At 38.7% G+C, this 26486-nt stretch overlaps 1 protein-coding gene across 2 annotated transcripts in view; it reads left to right on the forward strand.

The window, feature by feature from the left end:
- Exoc4 (exocyst complex component 4) overlaps window positions 1–26486 on the forward strand; it is a 702198-nt gene that overhangs the window by 288942 nt on the left and 386770 nt on the right. For both annotated transcript variants that reach the window (XM_021164590.2, XM_021164588.2), the window contains exon 10: window positions 24907–25003. In XM_021164590.2, the coding sequence (XP_021020249.1) occupies window positions 24907–25003 (97 nt within the window). The remainder of the gene's footprint in view (window positions 1–24906; window positions 25004–26486) is intronic.

A 26486-nucleotide genomic window follows, 5' to 3' on the forward strand; every position in this document is an offset into this window, starting at 1 on the left:
TGCTAATCCTTTTGATTTGGACTTTTTTATGCAATGATTATATCTTTTCTAACCTTGTGAGTTATAAACTTCTCAGTTTTGCACCATACCTTGGTGTTGGTTATCTTTCACTGTTCCATGTACAAAATAGGTTTGTAATGCCTATCTGGAATGATGTAGAATATACCTTTTGTGCTTTACAAAAGATAATTTAAAAACTAACTCCAGTGATACACAAATTCTGAAATAATTGAAGGTATTTTACCTTGTCAGAGCTCTGAATCAAAAAGTTGAATTCTGTAATGCTCTCAGCCAGCTCCAGTCCCATGTTTACATTAACATCTGGGACTGTTTTTAAGATGAACAATGGGGCTGGAGAGATGGCTCAGCCGTTAAAGACTAGGCTCACAACCAAAAATATAAGATGAACAATGGGCTTCTGGTCTTACCACTGCATTTTGTCCGTACATCATTAGATTTACTACATGAAGAAAAGAACAGAAAAATAGTAGGCAAATGCATCTGTATGGGTTTGGGGGATTGATTTGTCAGCTCTCAAGTAGGCATTTTCTGAATGTCCACAATTGTCAGGAATTATGTTAGATGCTTCAGATACAGAAACAAACAACAAAAGTTCTTCTTATCTTAATGTTTTTATTTTATTTGGAATATTTATTGATTCAAAATTTACAAATGATTGTCTTCATCATATTTTAGAGCCATACAGCCATCCCTGCTGTGTAATTCTAGACTTTGTTGTTCCTTTTAAAAGATGCACCCCATCCATTAATAATGACTTCCTATACCTCCTTCCCTTAGCCTCGGGAACAACCAGTCTATTTTCCGTCTCTGTGGATTTGCCTAATGTGGACATTAAGCATAAATGGGATCATATACCATGTGGCCTTTGTGTCTTTTTTTTTTTTTTTGCCACTTTGCATAATGCTTTAAAGATTCAGCCCTACAGTAATGTGAATCAAAACTTTGTTTTTTTCACCCCCAGAGGTAAGTGTGACTGCTAGGAAGTAGACAAAGAGGGGTATGCTTGGATTTGGTTTTTGATGTAGGAAATTACATTAGTAGACACTGAATTCCGGGGAAAGTTCTAAGTAGGCACTTGGAGATGCTAATCTGGAGTTCAGCAAGGAGGTCTGTACTCGAGATATAAATTGCAAAGTCATTATCATATAGATGATATTTAAAGCCACCAAGGTTAAACAAAGTCTTCTGTAGAGCATAGATGGAGCAGAGAAAGGGTGAAAAGGTTGACCATGGAGCACTTAAATGATAAAGGGTCAGAAAAATTAGGGGAAGGAAGAGCTCTGGAAAAGGTTTGCGTCTTAGGGGGGTTGAAAGAGTGTGAGGTCCTGAAAGCTAAGTGAGGGAAGTCTTTTAAGGAGGGGCAGTGAACTTTGTCAGTCAGTGCTACTCCTTTAGTGAGGGAGGTGATGAGTGATAATCACAATCGTTCCTTGCTCTACCACTGTCATGAAGGGGAATGTTCCAGAGCCAGGCTTGCTGGCTTCTTATCTTCCCAATGCTTCTTAATTGCTTAGATCTTCAACAGATTTGTTCTATGGTCCGTTTCATCTCATCCGCCTTTTCTTTATTCATGCCAGCCACCACAAAGAACCCAGGACTGCCTATTTGTAGTTTTGCTTTCTGCCACTGTAACAAAATACCTGACGTCATCTGCTTACAAAGAAGAAGGCGGCTTTGTTTTTCTCATTCTTTTACTGATTTGAGTACATGCTTAGGTGAGCCCAGTGCTTTTATTCTTTGAGTTAGGGGTGATATATGTTCATGTTAGGAAGCACATCATAGAACAAAATGATCTCTTCATGTTCAAAGGGGGGAAAAAAGGCCAAAGTCTCATGTTTCCTGAGAACATATCTCCAGGTATCTATGGACGACCTCTTGCTAGCTCCTACCTCTTCAAGGTTCTATTTGTTCCTATTTGTACACCCTGTGACGAAGTGTTTATCGATTGTCATCCTCGGTTTAAGTAGCTTGGTGTCAGTGTGCATCCTACTCTGTGGGAAGCATGGATTTGACCTCTGGAACTATATTATAAACAGGAAGGTATCCAAACATCTGAGCTGCAGGGCTGCTCATCCAACATTTTCATGTCCCGTGGCCATTCTCCATCCCATACCTCACATCCAGCCTCGTCACTATAGATCCTTTCATTCCAGACATCATCACTGAATGGTCCTTTACATTTAACAAGCCACTAGAATGGGCCCTGATTCACCCATGAGAGTCTGCTTTCCTTGTTCCGGTTTAAATGCACAAATTAAGCTTCTGCTATGCAGGCCTGGTCTTGGGGAAAAAGTATGAATTTTGTGAGCTTTATGTAGTTGAAAAGAGACCTTACTATGTGAACTTAACATTCTCATGCTAGGATTTCATGAGAGTTTGTTTTCTGCAGACAAGCTGATCCATTGATAAAGTGAAAAACTTGATCTTCAGACTTTGGGGCAGCCAGTGAACATGGAAGGTATACTGGCTTTCTGAGGTGAACAGAAAGGGACCAACCAATCAATTAGGTTTTGAAATATTGAACCACAACTTATTTCAATTTCTGTGGTATTGGATTTTAAAAGAGACTGTATTGGAGTCAGAATTGCCCAGACCTCATAACAGTGTCTGAGCACTGTCAGCATCTCCTAGCACTGAGCTTAGAGATTTAGTCAGTTAGTGACTATAGTGTGCTTGCAGGAGCTTCAGCTTTTCCATGTGATTGCGTTGAGTGAAGAGACAGACAGGCCCAGCATGGGCAGCATGGGCGCCTTTCTTCAGGCTGATACTTCTCCACAGTGCTTTCAGAAAGTCAGATGCCAGTCACTCTTCTCATGAGAAGCATCAACTGTACACAGTCAGCTTCCCACATTCTGCACATTAGAACCCGTGCGCCTGGCCACACCTTCTCTCTTAGGTTCAATGGCTGGTAGAAAGCAAACCACCCATATAACTCCAGGATAAAACAGATTTCATAGAAAGGAAAGCAAACCGCCCTTTCTGATGATTGTATTTACTGTTTGCCAGATGCAGATTTGGGAAGTGAAACTGATTTTATTAAGTCATTTTATTCCACTATTTACTAGATTTTTGAAATTACAAAGTATCTTTGTTAATATTTTCAATATTTACTTTTACTATGTTTATGCATATGTATTTCTATATATACACTCTCTGACTCTGTCTCCCTCCCTCTCCCTCTCCTCTCTCACTCTCTCTGTCTCTCTCTTTGTCTCTGTCTTTCTGTCTCTGTCTCTCCCTCTGTGTCTCTCTCTGTTTCTCTTTCTTTGTCTGTGTGTGTGTGTGTGTGTTGCCCATGGAGGCCTGAAGAGGGCGTTGGGCTCTCTGGAGCTGGGGTTACGGGGTTGAGATCCCAGCCCAGGTACTGGGAACAGAGTTTGCACCTTACAGGAATGGTCAAATGATCTTAAATGCAGAATCATCTCGTCACATCCTGACTTTTCTCAGGGAAAATGAAGAAAATAAACAGTAAATAATTTTTTAATAGATACCGTATGCTTTCACTTGAAGATATTCAGACTCTTATGCTAGTATTTCCTGTGAGTCTCTAGACTGCTGCTGCGTGGGGTTTAGTTTTATCTGTACAGGTTTCTGAGATCAGGACTGACTTTTATTGAATGAAAGAAGAAGGTTATGGGAAAACTTTCCTTGAAACAAAAGGGGTATGGATCTAATGAGCTGTATCTCAAATGCTTTAGATTTTCAGAGTATATATATTCTTGACCACTTAGAAATTTAGGCCTTTTATAGAAACCTGAGATAAGTAGACCTCTAAAGGATTTTCATAGTCCCTGGGGAAGGGGAAGGGAACACATTCAACTCCTCTGCAAAGCTCTGAAAATGAAGAGGAAATAAACTATTAAAATCTGAGATTTAATGCCTAGCTAAGGCAGGCAGTGTCCCCCCCCCCCCCCCCCCCCCCCCCGTGGCCGGAATTTAAATCTTTCTCCATTTATAATAGATTGTATTATAATAGGCTGTATGTAGCTGCCACCAACTGCAAAGCTTTGTCTTCAGCGTGCTCTTATCTGGGGAGCTCCTATGCACACACAGAAATCAGGTGAGGCCATTACTTAGGTTCCTCTGAGACTATCACCTGCCAACTCTAGGCTACTCTTGTTACACTTAATGCTTCAGAGCACAGACACAGACCTTCTAACATGGCCTTCTGCTCCACGTGAATCATGGCTCACTTGGTATGTGGTATTTGCCAGCTTTAATGTCAGGCGTTTACCTGAAGGGTGTTACTCTCATAGAAGCACAATGGATATTGCACATAATGCTGCTCCTTGTCTCTGCAGGGTCATAAATGGCTTTACATAAATACTTTTGATTAGGAGAACATTTTACTTTGGGCCCATGTAGTTAAATTTTCTTACCATCCTTCATTTGTTGAATATTGATTTTTTTAATATTTGTGTAGTATTTAAATATGCTATGTTACAACATGTATGTGACTTTATTAAAACCTTTTGGTTTTATGAAAAATAATAGCTATTATCTGTGTAAACATAATTATGCATTTGTACAAGCCTTATTTGTATATATTGGGAAGAAATTCATAGTTAACACTGCCTGTGTTTCCTGAGTGCTGGGATTAAAGGAGTCTGAGTAGTAATATGCACGAGTGTGTATGTGTTTGCATTCATATGTGCATGTTTGGGTAAGTGCATGTGTGTGACTGCATGAAGGCATGCATGTGTGTGCATATGTGTGGATACATCTGTGTTTGTTATACTTTTATATATTCATCCACATTTGTTTACCAAAAAGTTCTAATTACTCTATTTCCCACTGTATCAATTCCCAAACTTTATGGCATTTTATTCTTTTTATCTAAATATGCATCTTTAAAAATAAGGCCACACATTTAGATAACTTTAGTTTTAATGCTTACTTAGTATTATCCTAAATATCATGGAAGTGTTGGACAATGATACATTTTGACTTCATTTATGATTTACTGATTAAAAATGTGTGGCCAAAAAATGAATTTTGTTAGTATAAAAGCTATTAAATATTAAGCAACATACTAGTGGTAAAGGTCTATGAAAATCTTTATTTACAAGAGAGCCTTACATACTATTTTCCTTCCTTTATTGTTTGGCCTTTAAAAACACCTTTATAATTTCTTTATAATCACCTGTACTTTAATGTGTGAAATATTGCTTTTTTTTTCTTGACATAATTACATATAATTAGATATGTTGTGAGTTTATTTCTCTTTTAGTATTTTTCACTGTGACAAAATAATGGTGATAGCTTTCAAAGAGTCTACAACAGAACCATTGATAATAATTTTATTTGCTAATTATATGTGGGTGTAATGGCGTCTTTAGGAAATTCTAGAACCTCACCGTTGAAATTGATCTGCTTTGACCAGTGCTGTGCCTGTCCTTAGAGATCATGACAAATGGGCTCCTAGCTTCTCTTAGGAAGAATGGGATCTCAGTTATAAAGGAACTGTCTTCCAAGTCAGTTGTTACTGTTCTCCAGCCTTCTAAGCCATAGCAAGGCTTTCCTTTTATATAGCCAAGTCTGCCTTTAAAATTTTTATTTTGACAGTCTTAAATTTTAAGTCTGTCAGAATATTTTAATTATGTTTATATTAAATTACTATTAAATATTAAGTATGTTTATGATAATTTGGTACATGTATCACAGATGTAGTGATCAAATCAGGGTAGTTGTCATTTCTATATCTTCAAATAGCATTTCTGTGGTTGTTAACCTGGATTACCCTCTGCTCTTAGGTGTAACTGAATATATAAACTTATTTGTCTTAATTCTGGTTTTCAAAAGACCATAGAAAAGAATCCCAATGTGTTTTCATAGGGTAGTATTTCTTACAGCTGAAGGCAGTAACAATGCTGTTCCCAACATTTCCATGCATATAGCTTAAATACTCCCCAGTTTCCATACGAAGTTTTTCAATTGTAGAATGAACCTGTATTAATTAAACCTGCTTTACTCTGAGTATTCGTCTCATAGCTTCTTTATAATAGAGATTGGCAAAATACACAAGAATTATTTCCATTTTGCTGTAACTAGCTTTGATCATGTCCTTTATAAAAATATTAAAAGATTTTCATGTATTTAAACGTTCCTTGATGATTGCAAATTATTATTTTCCTGTTTATAGATAAGTTTATAGTGATAGGAAAAGTTTACTATCTGCTCCAAGAGCAGACTGGGGAAGAAACAGAGCTATTGAGGTTTTGGTTTTTTCCCAGCCTTTCATTGATTCTTTGTGAGTTTCCCATTGTCCATCTCACTCAGCTCCCCATCCCTCACATCTGCCCTCTGCCCTTGCAACTTCCCTCCCCCAAAAGAAAATAAAAAACAAACCAAGAAAACAAAGCATAGAAAACATCTGGTTGTGGAAGCTGCAGTGTGGCACAGTGTGTCCCACAGCATATCCTTCTGTCCACACTGCTGTGTGGCATGGCAGCAGGAGGGCCTCTGTCTGAAGGATTATCTACAAGCTAGTCTTTTACAGGCAGACTTTTCATTAATAAATGAAATATTTGGCTTTAATATTTCCTTACTTGTATATCTCTTATTGAATTCATATAATTGAACAAACATTTCTTTTTATTGGCTGAACTGTCTTGCTCTATTATATGAATTCAAAATGCTATAGACAGCACAGAATACAATGTTGAACTCCAACCTAATGATATGTATATATATATATATATATATATATATATATATATATTACTAGAGATACAGTTATCTGCATGTATGCACACACACACACAATCCCACAACACACCTATTTGTTTGTTTATGTAGAGAAGACATGTAGCAGTACCCAAGTAATCTACACAAATTGATCCCAGCTGGGGCGTGGGATTCCTTGCTACTGCCCCAATGTTCTGTGTTCCCAGATAAAAGACACCTACACAGAGACTATGTTTATATGCCTTAAACTCATATGGCTGGGCCACTTCCTTACCTCCTCATGACTAATCTACCTCACTACAATAGTCCTTAGTAAAATCTCTATCTCATCTTTGCTGCCCTGGGCCTACTCAGGCAGCCCTCTTGGAGCCGCCCCCGCGCCTACATAGTGGCTATGCTGTCTGACCAGCACCTTCTCAGACTTGCATTGCTTTTCCCCACCTTCTCCTTTCCTGGATCTCCCCCTTTCCTTTTCTTGTCTGCCCCTAGCCCAGGAATCCTAAAAGTCCAGCTCTTGTCCGCCCTGCTCAGCCACTGGCTGTTGGCATCTTTATTTACCAATCAGAGGCAGGGTCCCTCAGTGTCTTATATGTTGGATTCTGCATGAGAATACATGTAGCTACAAATATATTTTATTTTTTGCACATATTTTATTGTTTTTCCTTTTTTTTCAAAATTTAAGATTATCTAATAATTTATTTTTAGCTGTATGAGGAATTGGCAACGATTTTTGAAATAGAAGAGCTGATGTTTTGAATCTGTCTTGTTTCTATAGGCTTGCATCTTTAAGTGAAATTGCATTTCTGTCACTTTAATGTATCAATTCTTTTCTCTTAGATATTTTGAGACAGAATTTTTCTTTCCACACTATATTTTCACATCTTCTAAGAAGCTTCAGCATCAGCTTTGATTGGGAAGCCCTGTCTGAAGTGTTGACGTTCAAGTGCCTTCCAATAAAGCCTGTTTATCTAGAAACGGGGATGTAAAGGACGTCTTGTTTACTGATGTCCGTTTTCTTTAAAATGCCCATTTTTTTTCCTAAAGCATATTGCCCAGAAGAGATTTCAGGTGTGCAGCCTATGACTTGAGTCTCTCCAACTTTTTTTTTTTTTTAACTGCTTGTTGACCTACATGGAAGACTGCCACCAGCCTGATTCATCAGGGGCAGACAGGTGGAGACTTTAGCATCACTCACTGCAGCTGATGCTCACTCAGTGGCTGAAGGGAAAGAAAGGAGGCTGTTGGATAAGAGACTGTCCAGACTTTTAGAAGACCATTTAAGACCATAAGTGCTAATTTAAGTCACGTGACAGTCTAGCTATTCTGCTTTTGTGGGAAAAAGCAGTAAATGGGAAACAAGTGTAATAGATGGTAACTAAGGATGGTAGGGTGTTACAGTACAAAGGAATGGATGGATGCTACCATAGCAAGACTGGTATTTTTAAAAATACCATTCAAATGATAAAGCTTTTAGACTACCTTCTCCTTGGGAGTGAGGAAATATCTAGATTGAGACTCCAGTGAAAAAGTATTATTCATAGGATAAAACCAGTGTATAACTGAGAGCGGTTTTAAATACTGTCAACAAGCTGCCCTGAAAATCAGGTGTAAGACTTTTGAGAATATTGGGAGGGCCAGATAGGGTAGCAGCAGCTTTGTAGTGATGGAGGTTAGCCATTGAAATGCAGCTCTGGGCATGTCTATCATGTGAAAAGATTGCCTACCTTACTCTGTTTCATGGTTGCTGCAGAACTGCAGCCTCCTGGCTGGTTTGTGGGCTTACTAGTGTAGGGGCTGTGCTTCAGAGCAGATAGGAAGGCACATGAAACATTCCTATGTGTGGGTAAGTCAAACTGAGCCTTGGGCAAGGTTAATCTGCATTTGCAGACATGGTAGTATAGTTCCAGTCAGTCGTAGCTGTTCCTGTTGTTTTGGATGAAAAAGAAGTTGTTCTTTGAATGGCCTGCAGGCCCTCTGTGACCTGGCTCTCTTCATCCTCCTTCCCTCCTCATTTACTGCACACTGAACATTCTCCATGCCCTGTGTCATTTCCCAGTCCTGCAGCCACCTCCTTCCATCCTTCAGAGCTCCAGATACCACTCCTAAGGTGTGGGGAAAGCTTCTCTTCTAGCCTAGAAATAAGTCATCGCTAATATTACTACAAATAAAGGTTTTACCTTCATGATCTTTTTATTTCCTAGTACCTGTCCTAGTGCCTGGCATATAGTAGGCTTTCTAATAATTGTTAAATACTGAATGTTTTCCTTTCCCCTATAGTATTGATCAAATTTATTATTCATTTTCTTAAAAAATTTTCATGACACAAGAGGAAACTAAGTATCATGATCAGTGGCATCTATAGTTGTCTACTTTCATCAGTTTTGTTTGTCCTTGAGTTATGAGATGGTATGAATGTTTCATTTTGGTAGAGTTGTTTTCCATGTCATCTCTTGCACTGACTTATATCATGATGGCTATGTTTCTGGAACTTAGTTCTAGAAACTTTACTTATTGATATGTGGAAATATGAGCTTAGTAGAAAATGAATTTAACTTTCATTTGAGGTTAACTGTATTGCATTCTCTTGTCCTATATGTCCAGAAAGGACTAGAGTAGGAGATAATTGAGGGAAGATGTGGAGTAGGTAAGATAGTGAGTTTGCCAGTTCAGAGGAGAGCACCATTGCACAGAGGGAATATACTTCTAAGGGTTCTAAGACCGATGGGTCCATGCTATGTGTAAAACGACACAGAGTCATTGTGATGGGACCGGACTGAGACAGGAGAAGACTGGGAAATGAGTTTAGAAAATTTTAAGGCCGGGAGGAGTGGACCTATTTTTTTATAGATCATTAAAAGGAATTTGGCTTTTATTACAAATAAGAAAGGAAAGCTTTGGAGCATCGTGGAGAAGAGAGTGATTTGCAGAGATCTGCATTGTGACAGTACCATCGGTGTTTCCCCTCCATGGAAAGGGAACACGGATGGTGTGGCTGGGCTTGAGGGTGGTGAGAAGCACCAGTGTTCTTTGTTTTGAAATATGGTTTGGTAAGGTATCTGGTGGATCTGGTGAGATAATGTATCAAGAACAACAGAAAATAATGTCCAGGTTTTATACAGAAGCAACCAAAAGTGGACATTCCTGCCATTCCCAGGTCCCTGTGATAGGTACATTGTTGGTATTCCTAATAAATCTTTGGAATATAATCTCATGGTAGTGTTTAGTTTCAACCTTTCCTTGGCTCTATTTCTGGGCATGTACATGACTGTTAAGCTGAAAATGTTTGCACGGAAGCTGCATTCCATGGACCATTACCTTCTGGGCTGAACTTCCTTTGTGTGGTTCTTCAGAGCCCTTTTCTTGGTAACCTCTATGTGTCTGCTTCCCCTGGACCTAAATCGACAAGTAGTTCTTTTGTGCATTCTGTTTTAATAAAAGCTATTTCTGTTTTTTAGATTTCTGAAAAATAGCATTTAAAAAGCAGAATAACCAATCTTTAAAGAAATTCAAAAGAAAAGTACTTTTCCAGGAAGGGGTTGTAATTTTATGTGATGTATTTAGAAGATGTTGATAAGTAGGTCCTTTCTTCTGTGATTGTGTCACTATTTTTGATCAGACAAATGAGGTATTTCCTGAATGCCAATATTTGAAATTCCATATTATGTACTATTTGGCCAGTCTCTTCTCGTGTACTGTTAATGTCGGCTGTATTATGCGGGAGCAATGTCATATTTTTTCTCTATGAAGCAACTGTAGCTTTGCATTCCCCCTTTGGCTTTTGTTATTCTTTTGTAGGCTGACCCTTCTGTAGCCTGTTTCATCTGTTTGTCATGTTTCATTATAGCTTTGTAACCTCTACCCTGCTTTTCTCTCTATTCTAGTCATAATATGAACTTATTAATGTCTTTAATTGTCTTTATCCCATGTTGAATTTTCCACAGGTACACCCTAGGCCCAAAGATACTGTTATTGATTATAAATGCAATGAAATTGTATTTTCTTATTAATCATATTTCTTCTGAAGCCATTGGCTATAGTGATTTTTTTCAACACCTTGAAACTTATTTTAGAATGAATAACTGAGAAATATTTTTGAATAAATGTACACTAACCAGTCAGCATTTTTGCATATTTTGTTTTACTGTGTTGGAGAATTCTTGTGCTCAACTATGGCAGGAACTTACAATACTTCTTATAAAAGAAATAAAGTATATTCATAATTAATAATTATATATTAATCTCATAAAAGTATCAGCTCTAAATGGTAGTGATCATTTTTCCTGTTAGCACCCCAAATATCCTAAAGCATACATTCACATATTGTACTCATTTAAACTGTCAAGAAAATCATTACATATGATGCTTCAGTGATTATAATAATTGAAATAAATTTCTTTTGGACAACAATTGCACTTTACTATTTTATGCAGTTTGAAGGAAAAAACCAGTTAATAGACCTAATTGTAATGGAAATTTTATAATTTTGGAAATCATAATTCTGCTAGAAGTGTTTTAAAGAGCACATCATGGTTCATTCCTCTTATTTTTTTGTAGAGATTGAAGATTCAGGCTCAGTAAACAGATTGCTTATTGTCACAGAGCTATTTGTTATTAAAGTTAAAAAGAAAACTTTATTCCTGTAAGGGCTTATTTTATAATCTGTTAGCTTATATTTCATTATGTGTTCATTTATTTCAGCATATCCCAATAACTGATAATACTTAAGGCAATGTTCTATTTTGATCTACTAATTTATTATTTTACTTGAATTGATTAGAATAGAATAGACAGATTCTCTTGTAACTTACATTTCCATCAGTATGGCTACTGTCTTCATTAATGTTGTAGTCAATGTGCTGTTGCTATGAAGAGACATCAGGAGCACAGCAACTCTTATAAAGGGAAGCCTTCATTTGGGGCTTGCTTGTGGTTTTAGAGGTTTTGTGCATTGTCATCATGGTGGGGACTATGATGGTGCTCAGAGAGACATGTTGTTGGGGAAGTAGCTGAGAATTCTAAATCCAGATTTTCAGGCAGCAAGAAGAGAGTGAAAGCTGCTGGGCTTGGCTTGGGATTTTAAAAACTCAAAGCCCCTAATTCCATCATTGGCAAATTTATTCCAACAAGGCCACACCTTCTAATCCTTCTCAGTATTGTAACTTCCCCCACACCAAGCATTCAAATACATGTGTCTTTAGGGGCCATTTTTATTCAGGCCTCCACTATTAACTTTGTGCTAGGGCAGAAAAAAGCAGCCCAGGATAAAACTTTAAAAAGACATTAAATTCATTTTATGAGCTAACAGGAAAGGATTAGTGGAAACAAAACAGAGCAACCTGGAGAAGTTTGAGAAAGTTGTGTTGGATGTGGTCCTCCTGTTGGAACCACCCCTGGGAGGACAGTATGGGAGACAAAGAGAGAAACTGCTAGAGGAAGGGAGGGAGGCCTGGAGGGAAGATGAAGACATAGCCTTAAGGTGTCTGTCAACCCCATTAACCTTGCAAATCTCAAGAGACCAAGAAAAAGGCCCAAGATGTCCTCACCTTGGAGTCTCGTTGTGAACAGTGTGGATTCTTTCTAGATTCCAGGCCCTCCCAGTCTCTACACCTCTCTTGAGGTTATGAGAAAATTATCATGGAGGTGATGGAGAGGAAAAAATTCCCTAGAATGTTTATAACTTTAAGTGACCCCCACCCCATGTGTGTGTGCGCGTGCGAGCTTGCGCTTGTGCACATGTGTGCCTATGTGTATCCTCTGAGTGGTTTCCAAACATTTCCAAATGTATGTTTAATTTAAAATGAATTTTAAGTTACCTTTTCTCTTTGGTCGAGAAGCTGACAGGCCTGAATGTTTTTGGTAAAAGTTTTCTGACCAGGCCTGGAAGAATTGGTACAGATAAAATTCTGTGGGATATAGGAACCTCTAGATATCACATGCATGACGTGCACACTGGGGAAAATGAACCAGATTCAACTAAGGTGAAAGACAAACAAAACATAAAGACTTCAAAGAGCAGGTTTCTTCTTTCTCTGGTGTGATTTCAAAGGATGATCTACCACTCCCTGGCAGGCGTGGGCCATGGAGACTGCGGCCTACCCTCTTACCTCTCCTTTTCCTTGGTTTCCTGACCTTCTTTCTTTTTTAGTTGTCTTACACTGGCCTGATCTGTGTGTGTATTGTTAAAAGTGTTTATTTGCCTATTTGGGTTCATCTAACTAATCCCGTTTTATATGAAAATGTTTCACATTCCATTCTTTTCATGAATGGCTTTGTTGTCAAACTACAATTTCTCCCACATTACTATTTCTTGTTAAGTAAGAGAGCAGACTCCCGGAAGCATACATAAGAAGTGGAACATTAAAACTTTTGCCATGAACTTTGTAATAATTATGACTAGCCACATGGAAAAATTCTGAATCAATATATCAATGTTTCAGATAACTGTTTCAGATAAAATTGGAAATTTTCCTCAGTGGACAGTAGAGCTTGTACTTTGGAGCACAGGACCCAAACCTTCAACTACATAAACTTTGACCCTCCCTCCAGGGCAGTTGTCACTATTAGAATTATACACAGAAAGGTGTGTGTGTGTGTGTCGGGGTGGGCGGAATTTACTCTTTACTCCAAGTTGTGAAAAAGTCTCATTTTACTTTATTTTAATTCATTATGTGTGTGTCTGTATGCTGTTTGTATGTGTGCCTTTTCATATTCATCTGTGTACAGGTGAACATATGAGGTACATGAATGTGTGTGTGTGTGAATTCCAGAAGATATCCTTGGTTTTTGTTTTCTCTGTACATCCTGAGTCCTCATACTCACACAGCAAACATTGTACCAACTGAGTTGTCTCCCTAGGTTCAAAACTGTAATTCCAGAAAATTTGTGAAATTTGCTGTCTACAGTGACTGGAAAGTTGACTTGCTAATTAAACGTAGTTACTGTGGGTTTTCAGGTACTGTTATTTAAAACCACCTGTCGCTCGCTCGGATGCAGATGCTTCCAGTGAGCTCTGCTCTGTGGATGCCAGTTCTGATTATCTTTGTCAGGAAGCTTAACAATGCTGTTATGCAACTGTATTTTGATTCTTAAATTTTTGTTGAAAGAGCTCACTATCTGTCCTTTTTCTCTCAGTCATTTAAGGCCATTATTCTTCACACCTGTCATGTTGATTTCTTCACAGTAATTTCCTTCCAACTTAGGGAGTAAGAAGATTCAAGCGTTTCTTTGAGTACTAAGCCAATGAAGGCATTTTCTAGCACAAAATCTTCCATCGGAACTGGAATTCATGCAGTTCAAGCCTGATGGTCACCCTTTGTTTTCTATTTGTTTGTTTTCCTTGTCATAAAAATCCAGTATAGTCTGTGGCTGTCATTAGTGGTCTTTAGTTGGCCACACATGCACGGGAGATTGGCAGTGAGCTTTGCCTATGAAATCAGGGCCCTCGTCGAATTCTGCTGTCTTTTACATCTTGTTTGAGTTTAATCAAAATTCCTGAGCACACAGTAAAATACCCCACATTCCAAACTTCAATCAATGAGAGAAACCCTCTTTTAGTCATACGTGGCAAAACAGTGTTTCTCCTTAATTAAGACACTATAGATAGCACCCAGAGTTTCTCACATTTGGCATTTCAAAAATGCTGCTGGACTCAGTATCATCAAATGTACTTTGTGATATCTTCTGAAATAGGGGAAATACACATACACAGATGAACATGAAAATACACACACACACACACACACACACACCCCACTGTGAAGTGAATGCAGCAACCCCACCATGTCTTTATCTAACTCTAATAGTGAAAACAGCCAGGGTGAGAGGGTCCATGAGGCTGGGGAGTTGGCTGTGATGGGAAGGGAGTCAACAGGAGAATAAATTACTGATATTTCTTTTGCTTTCTAACCAACTATTCTCATTTCTTTTCCCCATATGCATAGTCCTTTCTGTTAATCAAGTGGTTATTTGAAAAAAGAAAACAAAATAGAACAAATAAACAAAAACTTAACAAACAGAAAACCCCAAGCCAACAAAGAACACTAAATTTCTGTATTAAGGTACCAGTTTGATAGGAAAGAATCTGGAAATTTCTTTAAAGATTAAACATAACCTTTGATTAAAAGAATTAAAAACATTCTTTCTCACAGATATATGTATATGGATGTTCATATCTTCATTGTTTGTAATAGGTTCAAAGTGGAGATCCCCGGTGATCAGTTGATGAATATTGAAATCAATTAAATATGCCATGCACGAACAGCGGACTATTATTTAGTCATAAGTAACAATGCAGTGCTAATATATGCTATACCATTAGAAATACACTTTGTAAATGAAGCCCAACATGTGATATGCAGCAGAGTTATTTAGCTTCAGGCATCGACCTCTGACCTGGTAGTGTCCAAGTGGGCACTGCACTGAGGTAAAATATTCAAGATCATTAAAACTAGTTGGAAGAATGGGAGGAAAATGGATCAATGCAATCTCCTATGTAGCTTAAAATAAAGTGAGTTGGAGGATAATGACACTAAGACAGAAGTGTTCCTCAAAGATGGTCAATTGCAGTTCCCTTGTGACTTATTGATCAGACATTTAAAAAGACACAGAGTGGCTAGTGGTCATTTGGTAAGTGGCTCACCCCTTTGTAGAACTTGCCGTCTCATTTTCTATTCTAAAATCTCCAGTACCACCACAGCTGGATCCTAATGACTTTGTCCCTGAAAGAGCTCTAGGGGACCACATTTTTCAAAAATGACTTACAGTTTTTCATTGTGAGTGTGTGAAGCCAGGTGGTGGTAGCACACGCCCTTAATCCTAGCACTTTGGAGGCAGAGGCAGGAGGATCTCTGGACATTTGAAGCTCCTTTTCCCTTCTATTTGTCCCACCCACTCTGTTTCTCTCTCTCTGCCTCCCTCCCTCCATCCCTCCATCCCTCCATCCCTCCTTCCCTTTCTCCCCCTCCTGTGGGTTCATGGAAGCAGAAAGGCGCTGTTATGAAAGTCTTCATCAGTCTTTCTTGTTTTTCATCCATCACTGCTTACCTTAATCCTTTAATTCTGAAGGGAAATTGAATATGAATTTCCTCAGTTTTTATAAACTTGTAATCTTTTGCTTTGTCACTCCTCTGTTGTTCTTTGTGATAAAAGCAAGACACAAAAATTTCAATATAGCTTTTTGTTTGTTTGTTTGTTTTATGCATTTGATTATATTATACGAGTCTTATTCTTGATAAAGGAAGAACATTATACACATACAAAATATTTGTTTTCCTCTGTAATGGGGATTGCAGGTTTCATTTCTCAGTACCTGTTGTGACTGTGTATTACACAGGAGATTTTGTGATGTGTGCGGAAATGACTGCTGAGGCCTAGGAGAGAAGATTGGCTTCTTGAGTAAAGGAGGACACCCACATTTCATTCTATTGACTGCAGTGGTAACCCCACCACGCTATTCATTTTGCTTCTAGAGATCAAGTGTCCACATTGTTAGGGCTGATTAGGACAGTGAACAGCATTGGGCTTGGGGAGTATTTCCTGAATATTAGCCCCAAATTCATCTGGTGATTCTTAAAAGTTACCTTGAGCACAAAATAGAGAGATAATGAAGGAAAGAAGGACAGAAGGAGAAAGGAGAAGAGCGGCAGGGAAGGAAATGCTCCCGGTAACCTGCATGCCAGGGCCACTCCTCTTCCCAGCAACTGTACGACTCTTCAGACTGCATCTTTCCTGCTTCATCTCGTTCCCTCTGGTTTTAAAAGGAACTGACACTTCTTAAGTATTTTAAACATGTAGATACCCCCATGAAAATTAACATCATTTTTCTCTTCACAGGGACTCAGATGTTGAACAAAATAATGGTGATAGATCCATGAGGTGATAAATCATGGGGGTGGAACAACTCATATTGTTTGCCTGTTGTAAGGAAGCCAGAGAGAAGATATTCTGAGGGAGTTTTATGTAGGAAACTAGAAGTGTGGTGTGGTGGCCCTGATCAGAGCCTGTGAAGGGTACATTGGGTTTCTTTATTTAAAAAGAAAAATAGAAAAAACCCTGTCTCTTTAAAAGGCACAGCCACTTGTTGTCTTCTGCTCTTTGCAACCTGGAGAGCCATTGCCAGCCACGTGAGTAGCTGCAGTGCTCATCATATTCCATGCTGGCAGTCTGGAGAGATGAGAAAGCATATCGAGTTTTTCCTGTTGGGATTGTGTTAGAAGAAAAAGGTATTTCTCACATCAGTTGGATAATGCAATGTGCTTCTACCAAATATACTGCTTGCATGATCATTTTATAGAAAGAAAATATGTTTTTTTAGTTCATTTGTATCTTTAATCAATAAGACTTTTTAGATATTGACCTGAATAGCCAACATATGTTTAGTCTTGATTTTATGAAAAATTAATAAATGTATCTATCATCTCATCATAAAGTTGGACACAATGTTGTTTATTTTGGAATTTTTATGCAACACTATTTTCTTATTCAACATCTGAGTTCCTATGAAAAGAAAATGATGCTATTAAATAGGTTGATAATATTTATATATGTTTAAAATGCTTGGGAGGCATCAGACTGAAGTGTGAATACTGAGCCTACCATATACATCCTTGAGCAGGCCCTGTACTTTTGATTCCCCAAAAGATTCCTACATTTCTTAATTGTTGTGCTTGGTAATAGTATTTCAGGGATATTATTAAAGTCAAGAGAGGGAATTTTTGTAAGAAGTCTGAGTATCCCTTTTCTGGTAGCTACTTAGTGACTGCATCTCTTTTCCATCCCCCTTGCCTTCTTTATTTATATCTAGGGTAACAGTAGCAGCCTTGATCACAGCAGTGGAAGAAACCAAGAATAAATGTATGTGAGCTATTATGAGAATCTTGGCAAGGTGTTTGTTCAACTTAGGCTGGAATAAGTAGCTAATTTAGGACAATGTTGTCTACGATTAATATTTTAATTCATTTAACTCTTAAAACCTGGATTCCCGATTGAACATATTTCTTCTAAAAATATACCATTTGTTTCTTCATAGGGAGTTTACAATCATAATTCACTTCTTCCAGAGAAGAGAGTTTCTTCATTTTGTTAATGAATATGTTCATTCAACAAATGCTAAGTCCAGTGGTTGGTTGCAAGCATCTGCCTCTGTACTTGTCAGGCTCTGGGAGAGCCTCTCAGGAGACAGCTATAGCAGGCTCCTGTCAGCAAGCACTTCTTGGCATCCACAATAGTATTTGGGCTTGGCGGCTGTATATGGGATGGATCCCCAGGAGCCGTTCTGGGTTAAGAATTTGGCAATGAGTCCCCAACCAGGGACTATGCCTAACCTCTGGATATGGTCTCTTTGGGTTCTCCTCCCCATTGTTGGGCATTTCAGTTAATCCCTTTGCTACACACCTCTGTTCAATTTCCTGACCCTCTGTATATCATCCCTGTCTCCTCTTATACCTGATCCTGCCCTTCTTTTCCCCTCTCCCTCCTCTATTCCTCCCAATACCTCCCATAAGTATTTTGTTCCCCCTCCTAAGAAGGACTGAATCATCCAAATATTGATCTTCCTTCTTCTTGAACTTCATGTGATCTGTGAATTCTATTTTGGGTATTCCAAGCTTTGGGGCTAATATCCACTCATTAGTGAGTGCATATCACATATCTATGTTTGTGACTGGGTTACCTCACTCAGGATGATATTTTCTAGTTCCATTCATTTGCCTGAGAATTTCATGAAGTCATTTTTTTTTAATATGTACATAGTACTCCTTCTCGTAAATGTACCATATTTTCTGTATCCATTCCTCTGTTGAAGGACATCTGGGTTCTTTCTAGCTTATGGCTTTTATAAATAACACTGTTATGGACATAGTGGAGCATGTGTCCTTGTTATATGTTGGAGCATCTTTTGGGTATATGCCCATTAGTACTATAGTTGAACCTCAGGTAGTACTATGTCCAATTTTCTGAGGAACCACCAGACGGATTTCCCATAGGAAGAAGAACAATATCAACCAACCAGACCTCTCAGAGCTCCCAGAGACTAAACCACCAACCAAAGAGTACACATGGAGGGGCCCATTTCTCCAGCCGCATATGTAGCAGAGGATGGCATTGTCTGGCCCTTGGTCCTGTGAAGGCTCAATTCTCTAGTGTAGGGGAATGCCAGGGCTGTGAGGTGGGAGGGGAAGCATACTCATAGAAGTGGTTTTTGTTGATGTTGTTGTTCTTTTGTTTGTTTGTGTTTGGACTGGCTTTTCTTCCTAGATCTATTCAAACCTCACCCTTTAGCCAGAGTCCTGGCTTGCTTTTCTGAAATAGTAAATTAGTTGTGGATTAGAATATTCTGCTATTGCTTTCTCTTTGCTTCAGGACCATACCTCAAGGCTGTGTTCAGGTCCCTTTAGAAGCTGCAGGGTGATGGCATCACCAGTCTGAGCTGTGAGAATAGACCCATTCTGAAGAACTTAGTCTGTAAGACTGCCTCCTCTGCCCACGTGACACTCAAGTTCAGGAAACTCCAACCACTCAGCTGGCGCCTAAATCCAATTAAACATGCTCTTTATTGATGCAAATAGGCATTCCATATTTGTTATTCTGCACGTCTTTTCCAAAGTCAGATATTCATTGTAAAACACTCCATCCTCTCTGTAATTCTTTGCAATGTTGAAACCCAATTTGGTACCCAGGACACATTCAGAATGTCATTTGGGACATGCTGTTTTCTGTAACTTAATGGAAGTCACCACTACATTCTGTTCTATTTTAATTTAAGAACTCAGCACAAGATATTTGTTCACAGTACCAGCATCTATATTTTGATATTGATTGTTTTAGCTGAAAAATTAAGAGTCAAGAACAGTTTATTTCCTCTTGTCACACTCTGAGTGTTCCTAGCAATTTTCTCAATTTGTCACTGCAGTGATACTGACTCACAATAGTGTTTTATTAAGTTATTACACATTTATTTGTTACAAATTCATTTGTTGTGCTCATTAATGATATTGACCATTACTGTTGCCAGAGTAATATGGAAGCACATCCTTGGGTGTGTGTACTGGATATCAAGCACTGCGCTGAATGTCTCTGTGTACAGTTTCTCATTTAGACATTCACACATTAGCTTTGAAAGAATTGACCATAATTCCTATTTTATAAAGGGGCTAGGTTAGGCACAGTCTATTTTAATAAACTTATCATACTTAAACTAATATTAAGTAAAAGGTCTGTGATTTGACTAAAATTTACTGAGTGTTCCTATCTTACCATCATCATTTCAAAGGTCAACATTTTTTTCCATTTTTTCTGAGGCATTGGTTTTCTCTGTCTGCGTTATTAAGATGACTGTATTCATTGTCCGTGACAACAAATCTCAGCTTGAAAGAGTCAAAGAATAGGTAAATTTAGCAGCTAATTTCCTCCAAATGAGTTCTAAAGGAATGGACTAGTCTGTTAGTGCTAAAATGTTGTCATCCCTCAATTGTTCTTGGCTTTGGGGTTTGTTGCCAGTTACCTGGGAGAGCTTGTCACACCATTCTCCTCATTGTAAAAACCAGGAAATATGACTGGGGCATTCTTCCATCATCCTGTGCTGTACAGCCTGCTTGTAATCCTACTGTCAATTTCTTTTTCATTCCAACCATCCATCATCATTCACTGTTTTCTCTGGTGCCCATTCCCGTACTTCCCAGCTGAGATTAGACTGCAGGCATAATGAATGAAGGTGAGAGCTGCCCCTGCCTGGTCAGCGCATGTCACAGAACTTGAGCAGCTTGCTTCTTAATGGTCTTGACAGCAGTTCCCAGGCTACTTGGCTGAATGGGAGGGCATGTGAGGAGAGGTGAGTTCTATTTCTCACCCAGAATACTGAAAGGCCAGGCATCCATTTCTAGTCTATTTTGATGGTAAAGACACTCAGGCTTCCTTTCTTTTCGTTCTGGTAGCTTATTTTCAAAAATAGTTCTTTGGGATGCTGTTTCTAATTTTCTTTAATTGGTAATTCAATACCTTTGTCAATTTTGTGTTATTACAACAGAATATCACAGACTAAATTATCTGTAGTGAAGACAAATTCAATGGTGTTTAGATTGGAAGGACTAGCAGTTGAAATTAAGAGGCAAAACTAACTTTTTTGCATATCATTCCATTATAGAAGACAGAGAAAGGTTGAGAGAAGAGAGGGACTCAGGTTTCTATAGTCATCGTGTCCTTGGAAGTTTGCTTGAATCACTCATGAGCATGCATCCTCATGGCAAAAGTCTTAGACGTCAATACTGTGAACTGGAAGTTAAGAGTCCAACACATGGTGGGTGGGTGTGGGGGGGGGGCAGGGATGCATTTATTCCATAGCACTTGCTAACCTAGATTTAAACACTTGCTTTATAAAGAGGATAAAGATGCAGTGAAGGTGCACATAAGCAAAGAGCTGGAAGAATACACAAGGCTCTGTAGGTAGAATTTTGGTTAAGGCTTAAGTAGACAGAGCAGAGTCTTTTTCACTTTTAATTGCATCTGCACACTACATGAGGCCCTCATCCTTTCCCTCAGCTCCCAGGAGTTTTGAGCAGGGCACTGTGGCTAAGGTGGGAACTTCATATGCTGCCTTCCTCCCTTTGTTGCCACAGCTTTCTCTCTCCACAGACTTACCTATTGCCTCCAGTCTTCGTTGTTGCTACTGTTTTGTTTTTTTTTTTATTGGCTCCACTTCTTAATCCATTGCTATAAGCACACATTTATTAGATATTTCTACTCCCTGTAAGGCTTTAGGAGAGCAGATTGAGTTACTCACATTTGCTGGGCTTCAACAGTTGACAATAGATTTTCTCAAATGTTGTTTCATTTAATCTTAAATTATTTTGGCCACGTAGGTTTCTATTTCTTTTTCCATCAATATAATGTGTGGATGCTTGCTTAACCTCTTTAGCTAGAGATAAGTTATGTGAGTACCAATGAAATCAGGTAGTGATAATAAAAGTAACATATTTAAAGTTTGTGTGGGTTGTTTTTATATCAAATTACTTTTAATAGAGTTGTCGGCTTTGGAAGGCAAGATTTACTTTAAGCTAGATACTTAAAGTAAATATTTATTGTACTTAAAGGATTGGTAGAAGAAATGCCCGTCCAGAAGTGAGCCCAATACGACCAAGGCACACAGATTAGGCATGCATGCCAGGTATGCAATGTATATGAAGAACTAGCAGTCTGCAGCTTGCTTAGTCTAAAAGTTGGGAGCCCTTAAAATCGTAGCACTTGATATTTTTAGAAATCATTAAAAGGTACCTGCTTCAATTCATATCACCTTGAGATAGTACTCACTCTGGACTTCTGTTGCCTTCAGAGTGTTATTTTTATATCCATCTCATATAACATTTTTTTTTATTTTGTTTTGTTTATGTTGTTGCTAGAGTGCAGGAGAGAAATGACCTTGTTTCTCACATACACATCTCCTCTTACTCCATTCTGTTAGGTGTTGTGGTCTTGGAAAGAAAATTGTTGATTCAGAGGATAAATCTATTCCCAGTTTCTTTTCTCTGTCTGTAACTGCTCAAATGCTCTGTTGTGGGAGAGGCTGGTAAAGGAGTAGTGTTTCCGCGAGCCTATTCCAGGCACTCTCTGTTTATCTCCATATCTTCTTTGGTCTTGTCTATTCATGAACCTAGGACCTTGAGATGCAGAGAGCGAACTCTACAGCTGAGCTACATCCCCAGTCCTTGTGTTAGTCTCGGTGTTGTCATCTAAGTTGTAACATTTAGCAAGATATCAATAGGCCTGCTTCATATTGTGTTGTGATGCGGAGTTTGAGAATGTGAAGAAGCCGGGCATAACTCTGAAGAAAGAGCTGTACCTTCAGAGGTGCGCTGTGATGGTTTGGGGAAACAACTGATCCGAACAGTACCTGTCTAATGCTGCTGCCTCTAGGAAGTGCTGACGCCGCGGATGTAGACTGCTGGCCTCCACGTGGGCTATCAATCTCTTAGATGCCCGAGACCACCAAGATGGATAATAAAGCCTCATCTGATAGCATCCAAAGAATTCTGATCAAGAAACGCTTTAAAGTAAAGAGAAAAAATATATAAGTGTAGGGAACTTAGATATTTTGAAGAAAACCTTTCAATAACATGCTGTGTGTGTGTGTGTGTGTGTGTGTGTGTGTGTGTACAGTCGCACACATGCATGCAGGCCTGAATTCTGAAGCTTATGAAGAAAAACATGAGGTAAGAGAAGAGTAGAGTACCAGTTATACACAAAAGAAAATCATGAGCCCTAAGGAGACGCCCAGCTTCAGAGGCAAATGGACTTGCTGACTCAACATGGGAGACAGGTCTGTTCACCTATGAGTAGAAGCAGTTAGACGACGTTATTCATTGCTTTCTTCCTCCCTCTCTTTCTTCCTCCTTCCTTCCTTCCTTTGTTTCTTTCTAAGACACGTCATTTATAGATAAACTTTGCTGCCCCCTCCCTGTATTTAATATTGAACCATGGGTCTTGCGCATGATCTGTAATTATTCTGCCCTTGAACTCCATCCAGAGCCATATCAACATAAACCAAACTACATTTACCACCTGTAGACATTGTGGCTTTTCAAGGAATATGGGGCTTACCAGGCTCTGTATGCCCTGATTCCCACCCCCAGCCCCCTCCCTGCCCTGCCCCTTCCCAATTTATGCCAATCAAAAGAATTCACTCTTGGAGTAGCATAACATGGATAGAAGCTGGTGATGGTAGCAGTTGAATTTCATTTAAAACAACAATCAACCAACAAACAGACAAAAACCCCAAACCCCACTAGGGTGGTGTTGGTAGAAGCATATATTCCAATTTCTGAAGTAATATCCAGCTTTCTATATTCTAAACTCTCTGCAACTAATTCTCTCAACAAAACAGTGATGTTAACTATTAGTGCCCCAGCATGTGAGCTTGGGGATTACTTCCTGCACTGTGACCCTTTGATATTTCAGCTAATTGCCAATTAAGAGCCATTTGAGGAAGGAATGTAAGTCCAGGTGGGCATTGCAAAATCTACTTTAAGACTTGTGATAGCATCAAGAAAACAGCAATTTTGTACTCTGCAGAAATATGTGTCAGTAGCTTGAAATAAAATCCTGCTAGCAATGTGGTATACTCCTTTAAGACAGTTATTTTCTCTGTGACTCAGGGTAGCGCTTAATGGAAACCATGCCTGCTGCTAGCTTCAAACCAGCTCTTCTGAGGGCTGAGGGCTGGTGTGTGTGCATTTTATAGTTTGATGAGTAGCTTAGTGATTTTCTTTCTAATGTTTGTGTGTGTGTGTGTGTGTGTGTGTGTGTGCTACCTGTATGTCTGTCTGTGGGTTATTTGTGGGTCTGGTGCTCTAGGATGCCAGAAGAGAACATCAGATCAGCTGTACCTGGAGTTGCAAATGGTTTTGAGCTACCTCCTGGTCCTCTAGAAGGAGCACCTAGCCCCTTCATACACTGACCTTTTTTTTTTTTCTCTCTCCCAAATTTAGTTTTCTAATATTTGCTTATTGAATGTATTAGAGATATTTTTGAAAACATTCATTTATATAGCCAAAGATTTTTAAAAATTTATTTTATATATATATATATATATATATATATATATATATGCTCTATCTATATGTATACCTTCCTGCCAGAAGAGGACATCAGATCCCATTACAGATGGTTGTGAGCCACCATGTGGTTGCTGGGTATTGAACTCAGGACCTCTGGAAGAGCAGCTCTCAACCACTGAGCCATGTCTCCAGCCCCAAAGTTGTATGTTTTAATAACCAGGATTCTGTCTCCCAGTGTTACATAAGCAGTAGTGTGTCTTTCAGTCAGTAGGGTTTTTTTTTTAACTTGGTAACAATATAACAAATAGGATTTATGTCTGTTTTATAATCTGGGATGCTTTAAATGAACTTCTTCCTTCTCCATGTGCCCTCCTCTCCAAAGAAGACACTAAGTAAAAGAAAAGTTTTAGCCTCAACTATGCTATAACCTTGAGCCATTAATTCTTCTTGGACTTTTATTTTTGCTTTTGCTGGGTAATTAATCCATACACTGTTGAAGAGAAAGACTGGATCATGTCTTTTTGCAATAAGTTTAAATACTGTGGTAATTTTGAGGCAGCCCTTGTGATTATACAACACTCATCCAGATAAGCTTGGTTTGCTCATTCATAAAACTTCTAATTAGCTAAATCTCAGTCTTCACTTTTCCTTGAAGGAGGTCCAGATGACAACTTAATTGAAGGTGGAGGAACAAAATTTGTCTGCAAACCTGGAGCCAGAAATATTACCGTCATATTCCATCCATTACTGAGGTAAGACAGCCCCTGTGATGTACTTATCTGTGATCAATATCCCCATTATTTATGCTGATGTCCTGTGTGCCGATAGTTCAGCCAGCATTCAGTCAAATCGTTAGGACAAAGAAACTTGTTCCATTTTGTAAGGTTTCACAATGAAAGTTGGTCAATAGACCAGTTAATGTCAGCCCTATAGCTCCGTGTTCTCAGGAGGACTGGACACTCTGATTTGATTTTCTTTACTTCCTTCTGTAGTCCTGCCCATCCTGTCCCTTCCTTCTCCTGCTTTCTTGGATCTCAGTGGTTGGCAAGCCCAGGCCCACTGTTATCACAGAGGTGAAGCATCGCAGCATAACCCGTGGCCCACAGCCTGTGGTATTTTCTCTGTAGTTCTTCAGGAGAACAAGAAGTTACTGACCCAGGGTGTGTCTTATCCGTTTACACTGATGACTTCTTTACTATTCCTTGAGAATCAGCAAATCCCTGAACAGATGCGATGTGTATTGACCTATATGATATTAAGAGTAAAATACATGGCTTTGTTTCTTGGAATATGATTTGATGGTGAGCAGAATAACACTGCTGCACAGCTGAGTACCAGTTCGTTCTCCCCCGCCTCTCTCACCGTGGCTACTCTTTGCTCAGTGTTTGCCCATCCAACTTTCCCATTCACCCTACTGTCTGCTAACCTGCATTCCACACTTCCCTTGCATGCGATGGACTTTTAGATCACACGAGAATGAGGTCATACAGTTTGATCCATGTTGTCACAAATGACAGAATTTCGTTTTTTGTAGCTTAATTGTATTCCATTGTATATAAGTCACATTTCTCTTATCCAGTCATCAGCGGAATGGTTCTTTGGTTGTTTCCACTTTACCTTTGGCTGTGATCATGGCATGGGAATTGCTGGATCATATAATAGTTCTATTCTTAATTTTGTGGGACTTTTACACTGTTTTTCATAATGAATGTATAAATTGATGATGCACTCAATGTTCATATAGTAGCCAACATCATTTTATAGTGTACTTAAAAATGGTTAATAAAGGAAATTAATATTATATCTTTTACCACAATTTATAAATGGAACTTTGGGTTTAGATACATAATATAATATTGCTTTTCTCTGTGAATAACCATTATATATTTGCTGTATTTTATGTAAAGGAACAGAAACTTGAATTCTTTACAAGTTATATCTCAGAATAATATGTTAGCTTTCTAAAACTCTTGCTGGAAGTAAATTCGCTTAAGAATCATGGGATTAAGAAAATTTAGTTTTTGATATATGTGTTCCCTATTATAATGTTAACCCTACATATTTAACAATATTGTTCATACATACTATGACTTTGTTAATTAGTTTAGCATTTGTTCTGCAGTTACAATCACTTTTTTTAATTAGGTATTTATTTCATTTACATTTCCAATGCTATCCCAAAAGTCCCCCACCCGCTCCCCCACCCACTCCCCCACCCACCCACTCCCACTTCTT

This window comes from Mus caroli, chromosome 6, assembly GCF_900094665.2.
Source record: "Mus caroli chromosome 6, CAROLI_EIJ_v1.1, whole genome shotgun sequence".
Taxonomy (NCBI): Eukaryota; Metazoa; Chordata; class Mammalia; order Rodentia; family Muridae; genus Mus; species Mus caroli.